General features: G+C 37.2%; 1 protein-coding gene across 10 annotated transcripts in view; it reads right to left on the minus strand.

Moving 5' to 3' along the window:
* LOC120790467 (epidermal growth factor receptor substrate 15-like 1) overlaps window positions 1–22,234 on the minus strand; it is an 82,652-nt gene that overhangs the window by 48,623 nt on the left and 11,795 nt on the right. For 8 of the 10 annotated variants that reach the window (XM_040127994.1, XM_040127999.1, XM_040127995.1 and 5 more), the window contains exons 4-14: window positions 17,032–17,079; window positions 16,482–16,577; window positions 16,116–16,184; window positions 15,526–15,651; window positions 15,157–15,216; window positions 13,538–13,780; window positions 11,790–11,947; window positions 8,353–8,509; window positions 5,531–5,593; window positions 5,179–5,199; window positions 4,700–4,785 (exon numbers count right to left, since the gene is read on the minus strand). In XM_040127994.1, coding sequence (XP_039983928.1) covers window positions 4,700–4,785; window positions 5,179–5,199; window positions 5,531–5,593; window positions 8,353–8,509; window positions 11,790–11,947; window positions 13,538–13,780; window positions 15,157–15,216; window positions 15,526–15,651; window positions 16,116–16,184; window positions 16,482–16,577; window positions 17,032–17,079 — 1,127 coding nt within the window. The remainder of the gene's footprint in view (window positions 1–4,699; window positions 4,786–5,178; window positions 5,200–5,530; window positions 5,594–8,352; window positions 8,510–11,789; window positions 11,948–13,537; window positions 13,781–15,156; window positions 15,217–15,525; window positions 15,652–16,115; window positions 16,185–16,481; window positions 16,578–17,031; window positions 17,080–22,234) is intronic. The other 2 variants (XM_040127996.1, XM_040128000.1) reach the window with 1 other exon arrangement.

Consider the following 22,234-nt stretch of genomic DNA (forward strand, 5'->3'; position numbering starts at 1 on the left):
TCCACAGAGTGAAATCATCAGTAGATGCCCTCACGTTATCAAGAAAAAACACAGAGAATGTGCCCAATTCAGTCCTGTTGTTGAAGTTATATGGTTAAAGTATCATATTTTTCATCACATGTAATTTGTAGAACATAATTTGCTACATTGCACATAATTTTCAAGTTATTTGAATTTTTTTACTGAGTACCTTATTCTTTTTTAAATATGTAATATAAAATTTAACAACTCCATTGAACATAGCATTTATCAGCTTTAATACCTTTTTCAATAATGAAGCCCTGATAGTAAAGAATATAGTTTGCATTAATGATCTATAGTAAAATGAGCCTACAGAAAACATGGATATCTTTACTCCAGTCAAAGTTTCAGAGGCTGGGACAAAACATAAGTAGAGATAATAAGGGAAGACCCTGCTTCTTCATTATTGACGTTTTTTCCTAGAGGTAAAGCAATGCCTTCAACTATGTGTATTTATCTATTAAAGGAACATGGAAGGGCAGTGGCACTTAGTACACTAAATGACCATACATTGAGCTATTTCCACATACATTTTCATGTTCCTTCTCACTAGGCCATAAACCATTTTGGTACTATGAAAATGACCAACCATGCCTTGTTTTATTCTTAATATATTCATGTCCATTAGTGGCAGAGATGTCAAATATTGGCAAAACATTAATGAAAGATTGTGTTTGAAGAAAACAATGATTGATATCATATATGGGTGCAAAAAAAAAAAGGGTTTATGATACCCTAAATATCAATCTCATTTTATGAATTTTGTACTTTTTTCCAAATCTAAGGTAGGCCTTATAGAAAAATAATAGGAATGCAGTACAGCCTGCATGGTTCAGTCATACTGAGATCATGTTTGTCTACCATCCTACAAAGTTTGGTGAGGCTAGGAATAATATTTTTCAGAATATTAAGGGCCAAACATGGCTTCCCAGGCATTTCTGAGAGTGTAAAAATTTAAAATATTAAGGGCCAAAAAAATATGAAAACAATGGGATGGGAAAAAAAAAATATCACAGGCCTTAGTTCTGGGACCAAAACATTACAGAGACAAACTCAACAAAATCTGGGATGGTGCAACAAACACTTTCCTGGATTCTTTCTGATTTGACACAGAATAGTCATTTGCAATTAACTACCCTCTGTACACACATTAAAGCTGCCTTAAATCATTTTAATGATTGGACTGGGACTCAAGGTTTTTGAAGCCTTTCTTAAAATAATAGCCATGTGTCCCTATGAACACTGAAACAGGTTTTGCATGCGGCACTTATTCCTCCTATTCATACTTTCCATTAAGACACCCCTTCACCATGTAAAAAGAGATTCCACAGTTTACCTGAAGGAAATATGAGGCTCCAGCTGTCTGTGTTGGAAAAATCTTCAAAAGTTAGTCTTTTTAGTACAAATTACTACTTTTGTGTTCCCTGGACAGGCAAAATCTGTTTTAATGTTCATATGGGCACTTAGACTTTTTTAAAAGACAGACTTGAAGAGAACCTGTCCTTTATCAAACTCTGCAGCCTGACTTCAAGAATCAAGGTGATAAAAATAAACAAATCTGAAAGTATGTGAAAATTAATGATAACCCCTGTGCAAGAAAAGTAGTAAGCAGAAGCACTGCTCACTCTGTGATGTCACAGTAGATTTGACAGAATGCCAGAGAATGAATATTCAGTAGTTTGTGTTTTTACCTGAGAGTATTCCACTGGGTAAAGGCAAGAGTGCTGACGCAGCATGGAGAGTAAGTGGTGAAAAAACAAAAAATTGATAAAATACACACATCAAAGGAATGTTGGTGGATGATTGGCTGGGTGGATGGATAGATGGATGGATGGATAGAAGAAGGAAGAAAGCAGCAGACTGAGACAAAGCCAAGATTAGTGGTTAAGCTCATCCACATCCGTTAGTGAATGTTTCCTTTTCGAGTGTGCATTTTATCAAAGGAAAGCAATGTGACCATGGGTATACAGTATATACAGAGCTGAGGGTATTATGGGGTTAGTTTTGGGCTGCAGGTAACCTCTGCTGCTCTCCCAAATTCTTCAGCTGTGCCCACTATCTTTGCATGTCAACATATTTTTGTCAGGGATATTCCACTTAAATCCATACTCTAATCCATCAGTCTAAAGTGTAACAAACACAGAGTGTCCAGCTCAGTGCCCTCACTTGTGGTAGTCAAGTGCCTACTTGACACACTGAGACATTCTTGGTTAATTGCTTGTACTAATATGTGGTTCATTCAAGCTCAGAAGCTTTGTTGGTTTGATTTCTACATAAAAAACTAATGAGGATCAACCATATTGCATTACAGTAAAATCACATAATATTTTAGGGGCCGAAAGACTAATACAACTATTAAAGCATTTAGATCGAGTTGTCTCAAATAGGTAGGCCTACTGTGCTTAAAAGTTAATACATTCCTGGTTAAATTAGTGGCACCCCTGACTTTGAAGTACAGAATTTAGAATATTTTTGAAATAAATGCAAATTAACCAATTTTGTATAATTGGAATATTTAATAAAATGTGCAGTTATTGAACAAAAATGACAACAAAAATGCTTTCATATATCAAAATAAAGAACAGACATAAAATGTACCCCTGACACACTTATTGGCACCAGACTGATTCATTCCTCAAACAAAATGAAAAACAAATAGGACTCACCTGTGCTTAATTTTCAGTGTTCATGACTTCATTTAATCAATGAATGATGGTTTTACTGCATAAAATGGTTCTTATTGTTTCCAGTTTCTTTTTCACAGAGGCAAAGACGAGTTGTCTGAGAGCATATGCTATTATCAAAAAACATAACAATTCCTAAGACTACAAGGCAGTTGCCAAAGATCTTGAAATCCCTGTTTAAACAGTTCATAATGTAATTATAAGTAAGTTTCACAGTCATAAAACTGTTAAAGACACTCCCAGGATGTGGTGCTAAGAAGAAACTCAATAAGAGAAGTCTTTATTTTGACAATATCAGATATGCTGTATTATTTTTATCAGTCATCAAAACTAGAAGTCATTAAACCCATTTTGTATAGACTCTGTGCACAAGTGCCACTGCTTCCCAACTGAGCAGCACATCTGTTACTGATGGTAAATATTGTATATCATAATACCATTAGGGCCACACAAGCAGGTTTAGCAGATTTTTTCATTGACTTAACCTGAATGAAATGAATGAATGAAAATGTACAAGTATTCACTAATTTCATTCAATTTCATTCATTCTGTGTAATTGAGTCTGAACGACTCGATAAAACAGATGCATTGACGCTGAAATCTTGTGTAGGCATACTTTTTTCCCACACAAAAAAAAACTGATCAGGGATCGTTATAGGGGCTATATGTAAGTTTTTGCTATTGCTACTTAGCCAACATTGGCATTAACAGCTGTTTAGAGAGCTCCAGCCATCTTTGCGTTTATAAAAGGTTAAAATTTGCCCTCTGTCAATGCTATTTCTCCATCCTCTTATGTTGGAGTGACGGAAGCCTGGACACTAAATCGACTTGCTATCACAAAGTGGTATGGGACATGCAGGGGCTAGCTGGTTAGCATGCTAACGTCAGTAGAAGAAAAGAAGTGATAGAAATAAAAGCAAAACAAGAGTTAACATGGTTGTTGCTTTCTAGCACTGGAGACAGCTCTTGGCAAGTAAAGGATTCAAGTTTGATGCTGAACTCAAAACATTTCTTCTAGACTGGTAAGTAAACAGCTGTTAATGCTAACATTGGTCTAGCGATAGCACAAAATTATATATAGCACCTTTAGGGGAATTGATAAAGAAGCGGACCAATGAGCAGAATTGATAATGGCATTGGTATCAATAAAATCATCCCGAGTGAACATGCAGTTAAGTGTTCAAAATTGTAATTTTGAGTATTGGGACAAGAAGTGTATTTTAAAATAACACATTTTCAAAGCCTCAGAATTTTGCGAATTTGCAAAAGTGTGAATAATGAAAAAATAATAGGAAAAAGGCTGAGGACAACAGCAGGTTTTATGCTGTTATGTAAAGATTACACTGGAGTTACAGACTCATAACGACAACTACCATTTAGGTCTGTGCCAAATACCTTTTTGGGCTTTAAAGGTTTTGGAAATGTAACATACTCACATACTGTGTTTTGTTTTTTGTTTTTTTGTATTTCTGAAAATACAGACATAGCTAAGAGGATTCAGGGCATACAATAATAAATAATTACAGTAGTGAAGACATGATGATTAGTAAAGACAGGGATAAAAGCCTGGAGGTGATGCAGGTGATGACAAAGGATCAGCGAGGGGGTTAATATCAGAGTAACAAGTTTGGAAAGATCTTTGACACAGGACATCATGAAGTACATTCATCATAGAGTGAATAGTGACTAACAGTGAAACTACAATAAAACTCCAAGCTGCATCTTGTAAATATTGAGGCAATTACTACTTATGAAAAATATTTGCAAATGGTTACACTGTTGCTAATGCTGTTAATGCATTATGATTTGGCTAAATGAGATGTGCCAGTAAACAAAATCTATACTGGCAGAAAAGTTTTACTGTGAAGCTTAAAATTAGACAGTTTAGATGTAATCTTCCATTCATTTTCTATGCAGCTTTAAAAATTAGTTTAAAGTAAAAGCCTTTCAGTGCTGTCATGTTATTTAGGTCTGTCAATGACATTATTTTTTACCTCTGCAACTGGGTTATTTCCTGGCTGATGTCATCCAACTCCTTGATGCCAGTAAACTCCCCTGAACCAATTGAGCTAGAGCTATCCTGTAGAGGGTGAGTTAAACAGACAGAGAAAGAAGAGGAGGGGAGGAAGACAAAAAAAGACAAGATGTTGGCAAAGTAAACAATATTTGTTGAAGAAAGTGGGATTATGACATGGCACCAAGTGAGCCATGGCAGCCCAGGCCAAGGGAAGCAGAAAGAGGTAAAGAGAGGATAGGAGGAAAACCCATGGTCAATAAGAGGAGCACCACAGAGGTTGAATCAGTAAGTGGGGGCTGGGCCAATCACCAACATGTGGGGGAGTGTCACCACCACTGCCATGGTGAGGAAAGATTCAGGAGAGAAAAAATTGCAAATGCTTTCCAGTAATCAGCCTGAACAGCCAACCACTGAAAGCATTTATAGGTAAATACACTGTAGGTCCATGTTACGTACCCACAACTTGAACATTATAGCCTGAGAGAAAAGGAAGAGGGGACATGTAGAAACATTAGCAGCAAAAGAATCAGGATAAGACAGAACAACAACTTTAGGCAGTAAATGTGATCGATCGATCAAGTGACGATTTAATTGCTTTATCTCTCTTCAAAATTGTCATTTTCTGTGATGTAGGTTACATTTTGAAGTTCTCCTCCACCAAATAAGCAGATTTGGCATATTGGGAAATTGGTACAGCTCAAGAAAAAGGATGTCTAGCAGACAAACCTGCACACCTTGATGCCACAATATGCAAAGAGCAGGAAAAAGATTAGAGAAGCGGAGAAGAGAAGAACAAGTTTAGACTCACCCGTCTCATCTCAGACAGAGCAGCCATCTCTGATCCCACCGGGGTCATGTATCCTGACATACTCTGCAGCCATAGAGAAATGACATAGTAACTGACAGAGAATATAAAAAACAGTAACAGTTATAACTCCATCGCATATTTGAAAGAGAGACTTCTTAAAACATTTTGAAAGAAATCATCTTTACTGTGCAGGTTCTGTGTTGTTTTTCTGCGTCATCTAATATTACTAAAGTGCCATGCTCTAAAGCGAAGATAAAACCTTAATAGCGTTGTAACTGAGCAGCTAAGAGTCATACAGTCAAACTGACAACATGAGAAACATTAAATTAATATTTCTATGGAGCCCTGGAAATAAGAGGCTAACTGGAGAATTTTTGCATCTTGCTATCTTCGTGCAGATTTTCTTTTTATTTAATACAACAAACTTTACAAAAATACACAAATTCAGAGTTTCCAGCAGTGATTTTTGATAGACCACATTGTTTGAAATGAAGACCACATCCGCTACAAACACAAAAAATAAGCATGCTTTTATAAAATAAAACAATAACCCTCAGGGAAGAACAGCAGAGGTGCTATTGTATAGAACAAATGACATTTTTAATTAGTGTGGCCATTGTTTAAGCCATCATCAAAAGTAATCACGAAGGGATAGCAATATTTACAAAGCTTAAATACTTTGGGATTGTAGAACTTTAAGTTGCTACTGATGATGTGAGTATATTTTGAGGATGCCTATTGGAATTTTCAGAGATATTTAACATCAGAACAACATTGATCATCAGTGGTTTAGATATGTTGATCAAACAGGAAGCTGCATTTATTGTTCAGTTAATTCCACATGATTAGTCTGATACATTTTTTCTGTAATTCTGCCTTTATCTATATTATATTATATAGTCCTGGTTGAAATTATTGGCATCCCTGAATTTTAATTACAGAATTTACAATATCTTCAGAAGTAAATGCAAATTTACCAATTTTGTATATTCAAAATATTATTTATAAAATATCCAAGGTTACTGAACAAAAGAAAATTAAAAAACCAAAACTGCATAATAATGAAATAATACAAACACAAAATGTACCCCAGACACAATTATTGGCACCCTTCACTAATATTTGGTTGTAGAACGTTTGGCAACAATGACAGCCTCTAAACGTTTCTTTTAGCCATATAGAAGCTTCTTGCACCACCCCCCTGCTGGTAGTTTCTGCCACTCTTCCGATGCTGTGTGTTCAAGCTCTTTTAAGTTTACAAGAGTCCTTTTTGCAATGGCAGATTTCAGCTCTATCCAAAGGTTTTCAATGGGATTTAGGTCAGGAGTCATTTGCTTGCCGGTTTAAAACAGTCCATCTTTTCCTTTTCAGGCATTCTTTTATACTGCTGGATGTGTGCTTTGGGTCATTGTCCTGCTGAAAGACTTAAGGCTTTGGTGTCAAACCTAGTTTTCTGACACAGGGTAACACATTTTGCTATAAAATGCCTTGGTAATCTTCTGATATCATCATTTCTTTGATACATTCAATGCCTCCAGTGCCAGCAGTGGCAGCAAAGCAGCCCCACAGCATAATAGAACTTCCACCATGTTTTACTGTAGGTAGGATATTCTTTTATGCATGCGCTTCATTTGACGAAATGAAGTTTGATTATAGGCGACGGCCTATAATCAAACTGTTGCACTGCATTCCCTGACAACTCTACTTTGGTTTCATCTGTCAATAGAACATTATCCCAGAAAGATTGCGGCTTATCTAGGAAAGATTTTCCAAAAATTTGTCTTGACTTTTTGTGCCTCTCTTTAAATAGTGGTGTCCTCCTTGGCCTTAACGCATTGAGCCCTAGTTGGTTTAGTGTGCGGCATATGGTACAGGCTGAAACCACCACTCCAGATTCCTCCAGGTCAACCTAAAGCTCTTCAGATGTCTTGCGTGGTGTTTTTTCCACAATCTTATCAACCTTTGCAGACTTCTCTCACTGAGTTTCTTATTAGCACCACATCCCGGGAAGTGTCTTAACAGTTTTATGACTGTTTCTGGATAACATTACCAACTACTGAAACAAGATCTTTGGTGATTTCCTTGTAACCTTGTTATGTTTTTTGATAATAGCATTTTTGATTCTCTCAGACAGCTCTTTTGTCTTTGTCTTTGTGAAAAAGAAACTGGAAACAATCAGTTCCTTTTAATGTAGTAAAACCATTATTCATTGGTTAATTCAGGTCATGTGAACACTGACAATTAAGCACAGGTGAGTCTTATTTGTTTTTCATTTTGTTTGAGGAAAATGAATTTAAATTCATTAAAAGGATGCCAATAATTGTGTCAGGGGTACATTTTATGGCTTTATTGTTTATTTCAATACATTCAAGCATTATTTTTGTTGATGTTCAGTAACCTTGGACATTTCATCAAAATATTTTGATTACACAAAACTGGTTAATTTGCATGTATTTCTGAAAAAATTCAAAATTCTTTACTTAAAATTCAGGGGAGCCAATAATTTCAACCAGGACTGTAGTATTACAAAAAACAATTTATAGTCATATCTGAATCTACATAATATGAATCTTGAATGGGTTGAATTTATATAGTGCTTTGATCCAAGCCACTCAATCACCCATTCGCACACACAGTCATACACCAATGGCAGGTCATTTCCATGCAAGGTGCTGGCCTGGCCATCTGGAGAAATTCAGGGCTCAGTGTCTCGCCCATGATCAAACCACCAACCCTATAGATAGTGGATGAGCCACTGTACCCGCAGTGCCACAGTCACTAAACTGTAGTAAATATGCAGTGTTTTTGTGCTTGGTACCTACTGGTACAGGAGTGCCTCTCTCAGAGGGGGGTATCATGTCAGCAGTCAGGGCCTGTGGAGGGTCGATGCCCTTGCTGACTTTCTGCTGGATGAGATGCATAGCGAGGGCAAACTGCTCCCTGGTCAGCTTGCCTATCTGTCTTGTGTCTGCCAGAGCCCTGTAAGAAGGAGCAGAGAGTCAACAAATGCATTTAGTTAACTCAGTAATACTGAGCAAACTGACCTCACTGTTGAGACAGACAGGACAAACAAAAATCAAAAGAGAAAAAGAGGGAGAAACTGCTCAAACAGTTTATCTAACTCTTTTCAAAAAATCAGTCTAACAATCAACTGTGGCTTACTTTTACTAGAAAAGAGAACTAAAGTCCATTGAATTTGGTCTGCAAAACGCACACTCCTATGCTCTGTGCATACTTCTTGCCTCGCTTTCGACAACATCAAACTTTCTCTGGCCCACGCTCTCTCACACAGTGGTAAATATTTTGGCTGTGCTGGCTGCCTGCTCCAAACGCCATGAAAACACTCTGCTTGTATGATCATTTTAGTTTTAGAAATTCAGAATTTTATATCTAAGAAAACAGAACAGGGGCAATAGTCTGGAAACACAAATATTTTTCCATACTTAAACAGTCCTGGAAATGACCAAAATCAAATTCCGCACTTTTCCATACTGTATAGGAACCCTGTTTTTACTGTGCACTCCAGTATGCGTGTTAATACTGTGTGTTCCAGTATGCGGGTGATATTGGAACTTAAAATGTTTCTTATATTTGTGTGAAGAATTCTTTCTTGTTTTTTGTTTGTTTTAATTTCATTTTTAGTGCACTAAGCCTTGTCTAAATAAAGCTTATCTTCCCTTTGCGCTCCCTTTCATTTTACTTTAAGTGAGGAATGCTTTTCCTTTTGGTTCAATGGACTGTGTTTATGGATGATGCATTGAGCTGCACTTTAGAATTGTCATGAGTGTCTTTTCAAAGCTTTGTCATTTTGGGAAACTGTGATTACTGTCAATTTTTTTGGGAAACTCTGTACATGTGTTATCGCTGTGTCGTGTCTGTGCTGTGAAGGTTTTTAAGCAAGTTGCATATATTCTAACTTAATGGCAAAACTGAAATTTTAGAAAGAAATTTTGGAAATTCATTTTAAACAAATTACAGGGTCAAATTGAGAGACAGTTTATTATATGCTTTTGGTAAATGAACATACTGAAAATGACTGAATGTTAATATGATGATGTTTTAACTGGAATGATGTACTTGGTTGAACTGGAGGAATTTAGTCATTTTTCTAGGATAGACAGAAAATAAAACAAATTTTTCCAATGTATATACAATATGTTTAAATCTACATAAACTACAGGGTTTAAAATATGTTTAATTAAAAAAAAAAAAAAAAAAAAAACATTTCATTTCAAAACAGATTTTTGATCATTTTTGACTGTTTACCAAAAATGTTGCGCATCGACATTCAAAAGGTTTCTGTAGAGCACCACACAAATTGTAACGTATGCCGCGCTAGCCAGGTAGGTAGCTACGTTATTAACATGCTAATGCCAAATGGCAAATAATTCTTAAGAATTATTACCTGACCTCGCTGGAGATTCGATACCATGTGCAAATGTCTTACGTTTGACATCTTCACATCATGCCGACTTAGGCTGTTACTGTTGTTTGCTTCTTTTTAGGCATGAAGTAGAGTGTTTATTCCAATAAAAACAGTAGCATGGTAGACCTACACTAAAGCACTTCAGATTCAGAGTTTTACTGAACCGTGTGTTACAAATTTCTACATTTATACAGTTTGGGATGCACTTTAACACCAAATTTGCACAACAGGGTTATGCTTCTGATGTAAATGCACATTCATCTCTTATGATAATACAGTTTCATTGGTTGAGTTAGTTCTCGCACACTCCCGGTCTCATTGTATTATTGATGGCTGTTGATTTAATTAACTTCATAAAGAACTATATGCATCAATGGGCATGTGACGCATGAGATGGACCTTTGTGACTATGACAGTTAAGCTCTAGCCTACGTGAATTTCATTCAAATCAATGCACAGAGCAACTCGCCTCTTGACAGTATTACTATATATCACCCAGTACTTGCACAAGGGAAAAAAGGAACGGAAAAAAACGGAATGAATGACGGAAGAGAGAACCGAGGACGTGTCGTTTGAAAGGCCTCATTAAGAAATAGGTCCCTTCAAAATTTCATGCCCCTAGTTGCTTCTTAGGCAGAGCAGTTACACGGACAGACACACAGGCGCATGCAAACACAATCCACTCCTCAATTATAGTAGAAGGATTTGAATAAATATCCAGAACGAAAGCAATCAAAGGAAACCTTCAAAGTTGCTTGTTCAAAGTCAAGTTTGGCACATTTATTGCCACTGGTTTGTAAAACATTTCCATTAAAGTGGCTATATGTAAGTTTTCTCTGCCACCAAACATGGTTCTTGGTGGGACCAGGGAGTGGTGATGGTCGCTTCCCAAGAGTTTCAGCTCAAGAGAGGTTAGATCAGCCCTCTGGGCAGTGTTACTTCTTCATCCCCTCATGTTGGACTAAGGGCAGAATGGTTGCTTCAGTGACTCACTATTGGAAAGTTCAGAGATGAGCCGCCTGGGTCAGGGCTAGACGGTTAGCATGCTAACTTCAGTAGAAGAAGTTATGGAAATATAAGCAAAACAACAGTTAACATTGGCGTTGCTCTCCACCGCTAGAGACAGTTCTTGGTGAGTAAAAGAATGCTGGTACCTAAACAGCTGTTAATGCTATTGTTGGCTGTGTAGCTATAGCAAAAACTTACATATAGCCCCTATAATCACTTGATGAGCTGATTGCTGCTCTTAGGATAAGTGAGATTTGTCAAAAAATGAAACAATTTTTTTGATAAAGCACTTTCTGACAACTGGTAGATCTAATGGTACCACTTTCTAATAAGGCACCCTTTATAAATAATGGCTTTATGAACAGTAAATAAATAATTAGCTTAAGTTTTATAGATGAGTTTTAAGACATCAATAAGAACAACTTATGGGTTGCCAGGTTGTGAAAATTCACTCGACTGATTAGAGCATATGACAACTAAGGTCCGGTAGGGGCTGCAGAGGATCTAAAACAGAATCCATTTATGAACAAGTTTATCAGTGGATTTCCAATGTTAATAACAGCATTATCAACAGAGCAAAAGGGATTTTTCACAACCTTGCAACCCAAAATTTGTTCTCATAATTGGTTTATAACTTATCTTTTCCAGCATCAGCAAATTATTAGCAATTGATAAAGACATTATTGACAACTTATAAACCCTTTATAAAGGCTGCCTAATTAGAAAGTGGTACAAAGCTAATAATAAACCTAGCCAAGAAATAAAACACAGCAGATTTTAACTGTCAAGCATAAAACTTGAGTAGGAGCCTAGTTGAGTCCCTACCATATATGGGCAAGGACGTTCTGAGAAAGTCCAGACTGCATGAAGATCTCCTTTACTTCCTGTCCGCTGACAAAACCATCCAGATCAGCATCCGTCTTCAGGAATATGTCATCATAGCGACCACGGTCTGACACTGGAACCACCCAGTTCACCGAATGCTGAGAGAGAGAGAGAGAGATGTATATGTTTTAATTTGCTTTGTTTTGACTCAAAATATTTTTTGATAAAACCAACTGATGTTAGTGTTCTACAAAGGAGCAGACGGGACTTTTTCCACTTATACAGAAATCTAAACTGGTACAAGTCAGTATGGTTCTTTCCATGATATTATGACAGATAAGGATAACAACCCTGAGTAATAACCCATATCGAAATACCTACAGAGCTGGCACTCTTTTCAAGGAATCATTTTTCAGGACACTTTCAAAAATTGTAAGACATTTTTTTACTGTAAAGATCAAAAAGACCTCGGGAGTGCTCCAGAAAAGTGGCACTTTTACTGTAAAATTCAGCGGCCGGGGTCTTTTTGTAGGAGGAAAAATCAAAGCCTTTGAGTGCAAGGGCATACAAAGCTGTGATTAAAAAACAGGTTTAAAGCCATCTACTTATTTTAAACATTTTTCAATAAGAAATAAAACAAATATAATGAGCCTTATCAGTAATGAATAATCATGTTACACAGTTTGTATTAGTTTGGTTTTGCACAATGAATTATATCAAATGCTCTCCATTTGTTATTCTACCCACAATGTTAGGATCCAGCTCACTTTCCCAGTGGCCACTAGTCAGCTGACTGAGTTACTGTAGTGAGTCGACTCCTCTCTCACTCTCATTCCTCTCCCAGAATCATTTTCTCTGACAGTTGACATTTTTCAGACTTCATCTGTGGCAGGTTTAATTCTTGGCTGTTTGACAGGTTTTCTCCCTGGTTTATTTCTGCTGTAAAGACGTCAGGAGACGCTAAGTACTCGTCAGGAATTTATTTCCTCTGTGGCAGCAGAACATGTTGAACCAGCCTCTGAATCTCGTGTTAAACTGGACTAACAAAACACTTTTAAGGCTGAAAAACTCAGTTACTCACTATAGGTGGACTCGAAAACACTCACTAGCCTAGCAACATTGAGGCTACAAATTCCCATAATGCAACACTCTTGTTACACATACTCTCTCCTTTCAAAGAGAATATCGGTTTTAATGAATGAACACGTAATTGTCTCGTCCTCAAATATAAGACAGCCCCCACTTTTTTAAGTTTCAGAAAAAAAATACCGTCTTATATTAGGGCCAATGCGGTATCCTCTCTCTCCAGTGCCGTAGAGAACTCTCAGCATAGTTTTTTCCGTTCATTAGGTTTAGGCACAAAAATGCTTAGGCCCTGCATCTAAGTCTGAAAATTCATTTTATTTGTATTTTTGTTTATTGTTTCCTACAGTACATAGTACACTTGTACAATTTAAATTTAGCCCACAGTAAGTCTTGATCAAAATAATGCAATTTAAATAGCTTGGAGAGCTGAATTGCTCTTGATTAGTAAAATACCAACCACATCACATTCTCTTTGGTGATTTCCTATAATATTTTGTATTGTGTCTGCTGTTCATTTATTTTGATTATTATTTGCCCCCCCCCCCTTCCAAATTTATTAAAACGTTAAAAAATTGTTTTGTCCCAGCATTATTTTTAGTTATGGATTATTGTGTTTACTGATATAATGTCTATACTATGTGTGTATATTAGTGTAGCGTTACCTGTCCAGACTTGAGTGTGTGTTTGGGCGACAGGCTTCCAGTGCTATTGAGTGAGTTCATGCTACCATGGGATGGTGTGGATCGCAGTGAATCTTTTGGTGGTGGAGGGCTTGCAGGCAGTCCAGGCACAGAGCCGGCTACTGAGCCCAGACTCTTCTTCCTCTTAGATGGAGGGATGAGGGCAGAGGGGAGGAGTGCAGGAACAGGCTCCTTCTCCAGGGCCCGGTACACCAGGTGCATGGCCTGTGGTAGTACATCCTGCTATTAATACATACTTATTGGTTGCATACTGTATCTAGCTTTTATAAAACTAATTATGTTACAAACCTTTTTACTGCCCCCAGTCATACAAAGAATCCAACATGGATCAGGCTTTACATAACCAATACTGAACCATAACAAAATTACAAAAGAATAAGTCATATATATGTTTAACTGTTTTGCACTACTACTACTTCTAATTATGGATTATTGTATGTTCACTGATTTAGGTTTACCAAAAGAATTGTTTTAAAATATCTGATATACTGTACATCTGTAAACATCCTTGTTAATGCACATATCTAATAGGCCAATCATGAGGCAGCAACTCATAGCATAAATGGAAGCAGACTTGATTAAGAGGTTCAGTTGTTGTTCAAACCAAACATCAGAATGGGGAAGAAATGTGAACTAACTATCTTTGAGCATGGATTGATTGGTGGTGCCGAAGGAAAAGAGGGACTGGCCTTTGTCCACTGACTAGCCAGACTGGCCTTAAAGCATCACAACAGTGCTTTACAGAAGAGGATCTCTGATTGCACAACACACTGGACCTTGAAGTTGATGGGCTACAGCGGAATAAGACCACAGTGGGTTCTACTCCTGTCAATCAAAAACAGGTAACTGAGGTTGCAGTGGGCAGGCTGACCACTGAGCACTAGACAGTAATCAATTACGAAAATGTAACCTGGTCTGAGAAATCCTGATTTCTGCTGCAACATTCAAATGGTAGGGTCAAAACTTGGTGTAAACAAACTGGATCCATGAATCCAGTTTGGATTCTTTGTGGCAATGGCTGAGGCTCGTGGTGGTGGCGTAATGATGTGGGAAATTTTTTCTTGGTGCATATTAGGTCCCTAACTATCACCTGAGCATTGTTTAAATGCCTCAGCCTATCTAACTATTGCTGCTGACCACTTACATCCCTTTAAGGCCACAATTTAAGATCTTCTAGGCTAGTTCCAGCATGATAACACGCCATGTCACAAAGCACACATCATCTCAAGCTGCTTCCACCAACATTGCAATGAGCTCAGTGTACTTCAATTGCCTCCCCAGTCATCAGATCTCAATTCAATAGAACAACTTTGGGATGTGGTGGAACCAAAGATTTGCAGCCAGCAAATGTGCAGCAACTGCATGATGTCAACAGGGACCAGAATCTCAAAGGATTCTTTGATGATTCCATGCCATGAAGCATTCAGGCTTTTCTGAGGGCATAGAGGATCCTACACCGTTATATAAAGTTTTAACTCATAAAGTGGCCACAGCATGTTTCTGTAGATATCCACAGTTAGTTCAGGCTAGAGAGAATCAAAACAACATACAGTAACACTGAAAAAGAAGACATCACTCACCACTGCAAACTCATCTTTGTCCAGATGGCCATCTTTATCTATGTCACTCAGGTCCCAAACCTTAACAGCAGGAAATAAGCATGATAAGGATCAATGAGGCCATTCAGCGTAACTCAATGAGTAACTAAAATATTACCTAATCTTTTTCATTACTATGAATCCACTTTAGAAAAAAGCATGTTCTTTGACAATTTAGTGCTCAATATCATAATCTGTGAACAACAGTTCTAGCAGCCACATTTACATTCATGTTACTTCATATAGGGAAATGCAAAATACTTAGGTTCAGACTAGAGTAGTTTATTCTTTAATCATGGAACCAACAAGCCAAATTTGAGACTTAATATAAGAAACAATTGAAGTCAATACCTTCCCAAGGACATCCAGAGGTAGCTTGGAGTTTATTAGGACTGGTTTGACCTTCTCTCCTGACAGCAGGCCATTGACTGGAGCCAAACTTTCAAAAATCCCATCAAATTTACTCTTTTCCTCGGGCTACAATGGAAAACACACACTAGTTATCTAAAAAGCCAGATCTCTATATGTTAGACTGACTGAGCTTGACTTTGTCTTTTGACTTAATAGAAGAGTTCATGCTGATTCACAAACTGAATGGTTTACTAAACTGCAATAGTAGAGCCAAAAAGCAATACTGGATTTTTGAGACAGATGCTCATATTGATATTTGAGAGTTACGATGTAACTGATGTAGTGAGTGGGAAATTTTACATTGTAAAAAGAAACTTATTAGTGCTTGCTACTGGGAAAATACCAAAACACTTGTGAGAAACTAAAGCGTATCAGTATGCGGTATCTCCCGTTACCAATATGTTATCATCAAACTAAATAAATAATGGAAATGGATTTATTCTTCTCTTTCTTTCTGAGTCAATGGGAAACACTTCTATATTCTTTTTATTTTAGTGCTTGTGTGTTTACATGTGTGTATCTGAACACACCCTGACAGCCCAGTGTAATTCCACGGAGGCAGAAGCTGTGCTGCTTAGAGACGGACTGCTGGTGTCCTTCTGAAATCAGACAAACAAAGATGGCTGTCATAGCACTGTCACAGGATCCATTTGCATGTTTAAACACACATCTACTTCTCTCATACTGAGCTTTTGATACAAGGTTGAATAACATAACATGAAAAGGACAGAATATATTTATGCACATAATGAATGATGAGTATAATGAATATAATGTATTGTAAAAATGTCTGCAGGTTTGACATTAATTCAATAAAAATGTCAATATTCTGAAAAAACTGTTTGTTTTTATTCACAGAAAACATGGATTTGAACTTCAATGATAGTCACACTCACAAACTTGGGGGGAGGGACTGTGAGGTTGAGGCTGGAAAGACTGACGTCCTGACCGCTCTGAGCACAGGCCACCAGCCGCAGAGCAACGTAAAACCCCTGAGAGAGACAATATACAGTGGTACCCATCAAGTTTTCTCATTCCCCAGCTCAGATAACTAACACTAATGTAGCATCCCAAAGACATATAACTCTTCTCATACATAATACATTATAATAATTATTCAGAAATTTAAAAAATATAGAACAATATTCATATTTTAAGAAACAAAAATATTCTCTATCTTCGCCTGCACAAATTAATGTTTGCTGTTTTTGTTTAAATTAGACATGCTGGTGTTAGCTAATTTGGGGGCATAATTACAACTGGGGTCATCTTATTAGATTCACTTGCAGAGATTTTGTTTCACTTTGTCATTGTTTTTCATTAAGTATTTTTTCTATCGATCAGAGTCAAAATAATGTAATTATATCCAATTTTATTCTTTTTTTTGTTAAGTGCATACAGCACATCATCAAAGAAAGAGTACTTGATGAGAAATCTGTTCCTGACCTGTTTGTCCAGATAGCCTTTGCCATCGGGATCAGCCAAATCCCAAATCTGCAAAACAAGACAAAAAACACAGCTTTAAAGACACAGTGAATTGAATACTTTTTCCACCTTCGAATCTTATGTGTCCATGTAAATTGTTCATTTAACTTTTCTTACATGCTAAATGTAACAAATGCAAATGCAAATGATTTTGAATATTTTTATATTAAAATGCCTCTCTTTTCTTTTTCTGTGAAACACAAAATTATTATTATGACTCATCTTGAACTTGGGGAATGTTTCATAAATTTTACCAATTAAAAAGTTATTTGGGATGACTAGCTAACCCAATCCAAAATATAAAAATGCATTTGACCATTACACCTAGTGGTTAGCTACCAGAGCAATATCAAAATGTGAGAACATGACAGATATAATTTGTTCATTTAACTCATATCCTCCTCCTCACGGGAGGTGTGTGTGGAGTCCAATAGTCCTCTGCAGCTCCCTGGCACTATCTCATATCTTTTTGCTTGTTTTTCCCTTAGCTCAATATCTCTCTACAGCTCCATATTGCATTTCTGCATTTGCTAAGCCACACACATTTTTGAAAGATCCAATCACATGTAAAGGATTTGATTTAAATTCTTCTAATAACTAAACTGGCCCACATATTCTGTTTCACGTGGAAATACAGTTACATGCACAAGTATTTGGACAGTGACACAATTTTCGTAATTTTGCTTCTATACACCAACACATATGAAACAAAGCCATCAAGATGTGATTGAAGTATAGACTTTCAGCTTTAATTCAAGGGAGTTAACAAAAATGACATATTAACCGTTTAGGAATTACAGCTATTTATATATAGTTGTTCATGTTCATTTCCAAAGTAATTGGACAAACCAACATAATTATAAAAATAAGGATTATTTTTAATACTTGGATGTAAATCCTTTGCAGTCGATGACTGCCTGAAGTCTTGAACCCATGGACATCACCTAATTCTGGGTTTCTGCCCTTCAGATGCTTTGCCAGGCCTTTTACTGCAGCTGCCTTCAGTTGCTGCTTGTTCGTGCGTCTTTCTGTAGTCTTTCTTCAGTAAGTGAAAAGCAGGCTTAGTTTTAAGGTTGAGGTCAGGTGACTGACTTGTCCCTTAAAGAATATTCCATTTCTTTTCCTTGAGAAATTCTTCGGTTTCTTTCGCAGTACGTTTTTGGTCATTATCTATCTGTACTGTGAAGCACCATCCTATCAGTGTTGCAGCATTTGGCTGAATCTGAGCAGGTAGTATAGAACTATACACTTCAGAATTCATCCTACAACTTCTATCAGCAGTCACATCATCAATATACACCATCGACCAAGTTCCATTGGCAGCCATACATAGCCATCACATAACACTGTCTCCACCATGTTTGACAGCTGTTGTATGCTTTGGATCATGAGCCGTTCCTTTCCGTCTCCATACTCTTCTCTTCCTATCATTCTGGTACAAGTTAATCTTGGTTTCATCTGTTCAAAGAATCTTGTTCGAAAACTGGGCAGCCTTTCTTAGATGTTTTCTGGCGCGGTCTAATCTGGCCTCTCTGTTCTTTCGTCTTACCGCTGGTTTGCACCTCGTGGTAAACCCTCTGTATTTACAGTCATGAAGGCGTCTCTTGACTGTAGACTTTGACAGTGATATGCCTACCTCCTACAGTGTTCTTAACCTGGCTAGATGTTGTGTAGGGTTTTTCTTCACCAAGGAAAGAATTCCGCGACCATCAGCTTTAGTTGTCTTCCATGGTGTTCCAGGTATTTTGGTGTTGCTGAGCTCGCTAGTGCATTTCGTCTTTTTAAGAAAGCACCAAGCTGTTGATTTGGCCACTTCTAAAGTTTATGGTATCTGTCTGATAGGTCTGTTTTGTTTTTTCAGCCTATAATGGCCTCCATCATTTGCATCGACACCTCCTTCATTTGCATCGACCACCACAGCTACCAAATGCAAATTCAACATTTGGAATCAACTCCTGTCAGTTAATTGTCCAATTAATTTTCCGCCTCTGAAAATGACGGACTACATATAAAAATGTCTTTATTTGGTTAATTTGACAATTTTGTTAAATCCGTTGAATTAAAGATGAAAGTCCACACTTCAAACACAGCTTGATGGCTTTGTTTCAAATCCACTGTGGTGGCATACAGAGGCAAAATTACTAAAATTGTGTCAATGTCCATGTACTTATTCAACTAACTGTACATCAAATTACAGAAGATAAAGATACTCTAACTTTAATTTCACAGTGACTCCAAGCACATTGTAGCAACAATGGGCATTCTGGCAAAGCAGACTAGCCTGGTAGCTTACCAAATGTCACTCCACTGTTCTGTAAATGATCCTTACCTCTGACCTTCCTTTGTAGGTTGGTAACAAAAAGAAAAATTCTCTCCAACAATACAAAAGCTGAGGGATGATTGAAATAAACTAGTTTGGGCAACGTGTCATCTGACCGTGTGTTAAGCCTTCCATTATAGACAGGGACTGGTATTGATGAATCATACAAATGGGATTAATAGTGTACATTTTCAGAAAGTCTCTCATCACAGGCATTTATGGTATTTCACATGAAAAGTGACAGTAATCCTTATGTGAAGAATGAAAAATGAGAGCCTGACAGAAAAGTTCAAATGTTGCCTACCTTCTACCTCCTCACACCGGGCCAATCATTGTGTAAAGTGGGAGTGATTGTCAGACTGCCTACTACTTTAACTACTACCTCAACTATATTATATACAATTAGTCACCATATAATCACAAGGCAATAAACAGTGATAATTAATTCACAATCCTCTAAAACAAAAAACAAAATATATATATATATTGCACCTAATAAATGAACAGCATATTATACCAGAAGGTCACTGAGGTTTCTAGTTTTGAACAGCTCCGAAAAGGACTTTTTTATGACAATCAATGCAACTGATGGCAAGGGGAAAATGTTTATGAATATGTTCCAATTTTGCCTTTCCCGTCCTTGCTCTCTCTAAATGCATTCCAATAAGCTACTGTGGACTTCTAAATATAACTGTATGCATTCGGAAGCATTGAACAGCCAAAGGTGCATAAAGTCATCTTAACTAGTGATGTGAACAGAGGCCTGTACTACAAAGCAGACTTTGTGGTAACTTCAGGTTAAACCCCTGGGTTTTCGGGGTTACAATGGTGGTTCACTTCTTACCAGGGTAAGTAAGTAAGTGAGAACTTTATTTATATAGCGCCTTTCAAAAGCAGAGACGTAACAAAGTGCTTCAAAGAGGAGATTAAAAAAAGACATACATACAGGCATAAAACAAAATTAAAAAAACAAAATAAACAGAAAAAGTAAAAAAAAAGGGGTAAATCTCCATGGTAACTTATGCTCCACACCTGACCTGCTCTGGAGCAGGTTATGTTTCAGATAACAGATCAACGCCATAAAGAAGAATACAAATCCATTATTGATCAAGTAAGTAAGTAAAATGTTCTGATCTTTATGATGAAGGCACCCATCAGATCCATTGGATTCATGTCCCTGTAATGTTTTAACGGACAAGCACATATTACATTTACTAAAGAAAGAAAATAAATCTACAAGGAATGCAACAGAAAGTAAAAATAAAAATCAGTCTAAATTCAAGTGAATCTTGCATGTCTTTTCTCTGAAAGGTACCCTGTTTAGCTTTTGACTGCTACTAGTGCTGTATAGCTATGTGTGTATCTTGTAATCAAAAGGAACACACAACTATATGGGTAATGTAATACACACCTTTGATGACTGCAGAGACAGGAATGGACATTTATGGAGGCAATAATGCCCCAAAAAAGGAAGACTGAAAAAAATTTTAAACAATTATGTAGACCAGCAAAGATTGGTCAATTAAAAGAAAATCAGTATTTTTCAAGCAAAAATGCCTTACATTTCATGGTTCTAGCAGGGTTCAACACAACTGATGGCGCCATGACCCAGGGCCAGTAAAAGTTTATCCAGGGACTCAAATGCTTGAAGCAGAAACACGGATATTGGCACTGGAAGATCAAGGGAAAAAGCAGGGGAGCAATGGCGGAGTCTGAGGTTAAACCCATCATGCAGCTCCATAAGAGAATATTACTATTTTTTTTTAGATATTCTTGATTTTAACATGTCCAAGTCGGGATGTATTACTAAGTTACATTATTGGACAGCATATAAGGATCACAGAAATAACATTCATTATGTTTAAAAGAATAATAATGGTGATATTTCAGGGATATAGGGTCTACTATTTTTGCTCTTGTTTTTAGGGGCCATGCTGATAGAAAGATGTGCTACTTTTGCACCTAAACTCCAAATTAAACAACTCATGCTCTTTGTTAGTTTAAACAAAGAAAGAAGAGCCCAATGGATTGACAAATGGCACCCTGCCCACGATGCTTCCGGCATCCCCCTGGGGAGATAGAAACGGCCGGACTCTCGTGTTCGTGGCAGTTTTTTGCATTAATTCTGTTTATAGTTCGTTCATTCATTTAATTTGTTCGTTTGTTTAGTTCATTCGTCGTCTTGTACGTCTCATTTTGCAGCGCTCTCTTTTTTATCATTTTTGTCCTCATGAACTTTGTTCTGTAGTTAGCCACATGTTTTTCAAGTTAAGTTTTTATCAATATGCTTAACTTGTAGCTCCTCTATTTAGCAAGCAAAGTCAACTGTAGTAAGAATCAGGAAAGCAGAAGTTTTTCCAGAATAAATTTTCTTTTATAACTGGTAGTCATCACCCCAGTTCCACTGTGAAGATTCCGAGGTTTTGTGTCATTTGGCCAATTCCAATCCCTTCTTAAATCACCTAGTGACAGATAGGTACAGTAATTAGAAGCATTCATTTTTCCACATCAACCTGCAAGAGCCACAGGCAGACAACCCATCTGCCTAAAGAGAAATCATCAGCAGTGCCACGGAGAAGTCTGCTGGCAGACTTCCAAACGCTGAAACTGCGGAGAACATTGGCAAAGCCTGTCAACTATGCAATCCAAAATGACTTAGGGAGGGTCCACCTGGACTCCGCCTTAAAGGTTACCGACCGCACCTACCAACTGCTATGGTTCCAGCCAAAAGCCTCAAGACCACCAACTAAAGTACGCAAAGCCATCTATTATCTTGCTCAGATGCCCATAGATGCCCTAGGATCCATATAGTGATACAGCCATATCATCCATAGCCTAAACATA

The sequence above is a fragment of the Xiphias gladius genome, chromosome 6 (assembly GCF_016859285.1).
Source record: "Xiphias gladius isolate SHS-SW01 ecotype Sanya breed wild chromosome 6, ASM1685928v1, whole genome shotgun sequence".
NCBI classification, from domain to species: Eukaryota; Metazoa; Chordata; class Actinopteri; order Istiophoriformes; family Xiphiidae; genus Xiphias; species Xiphias gladius.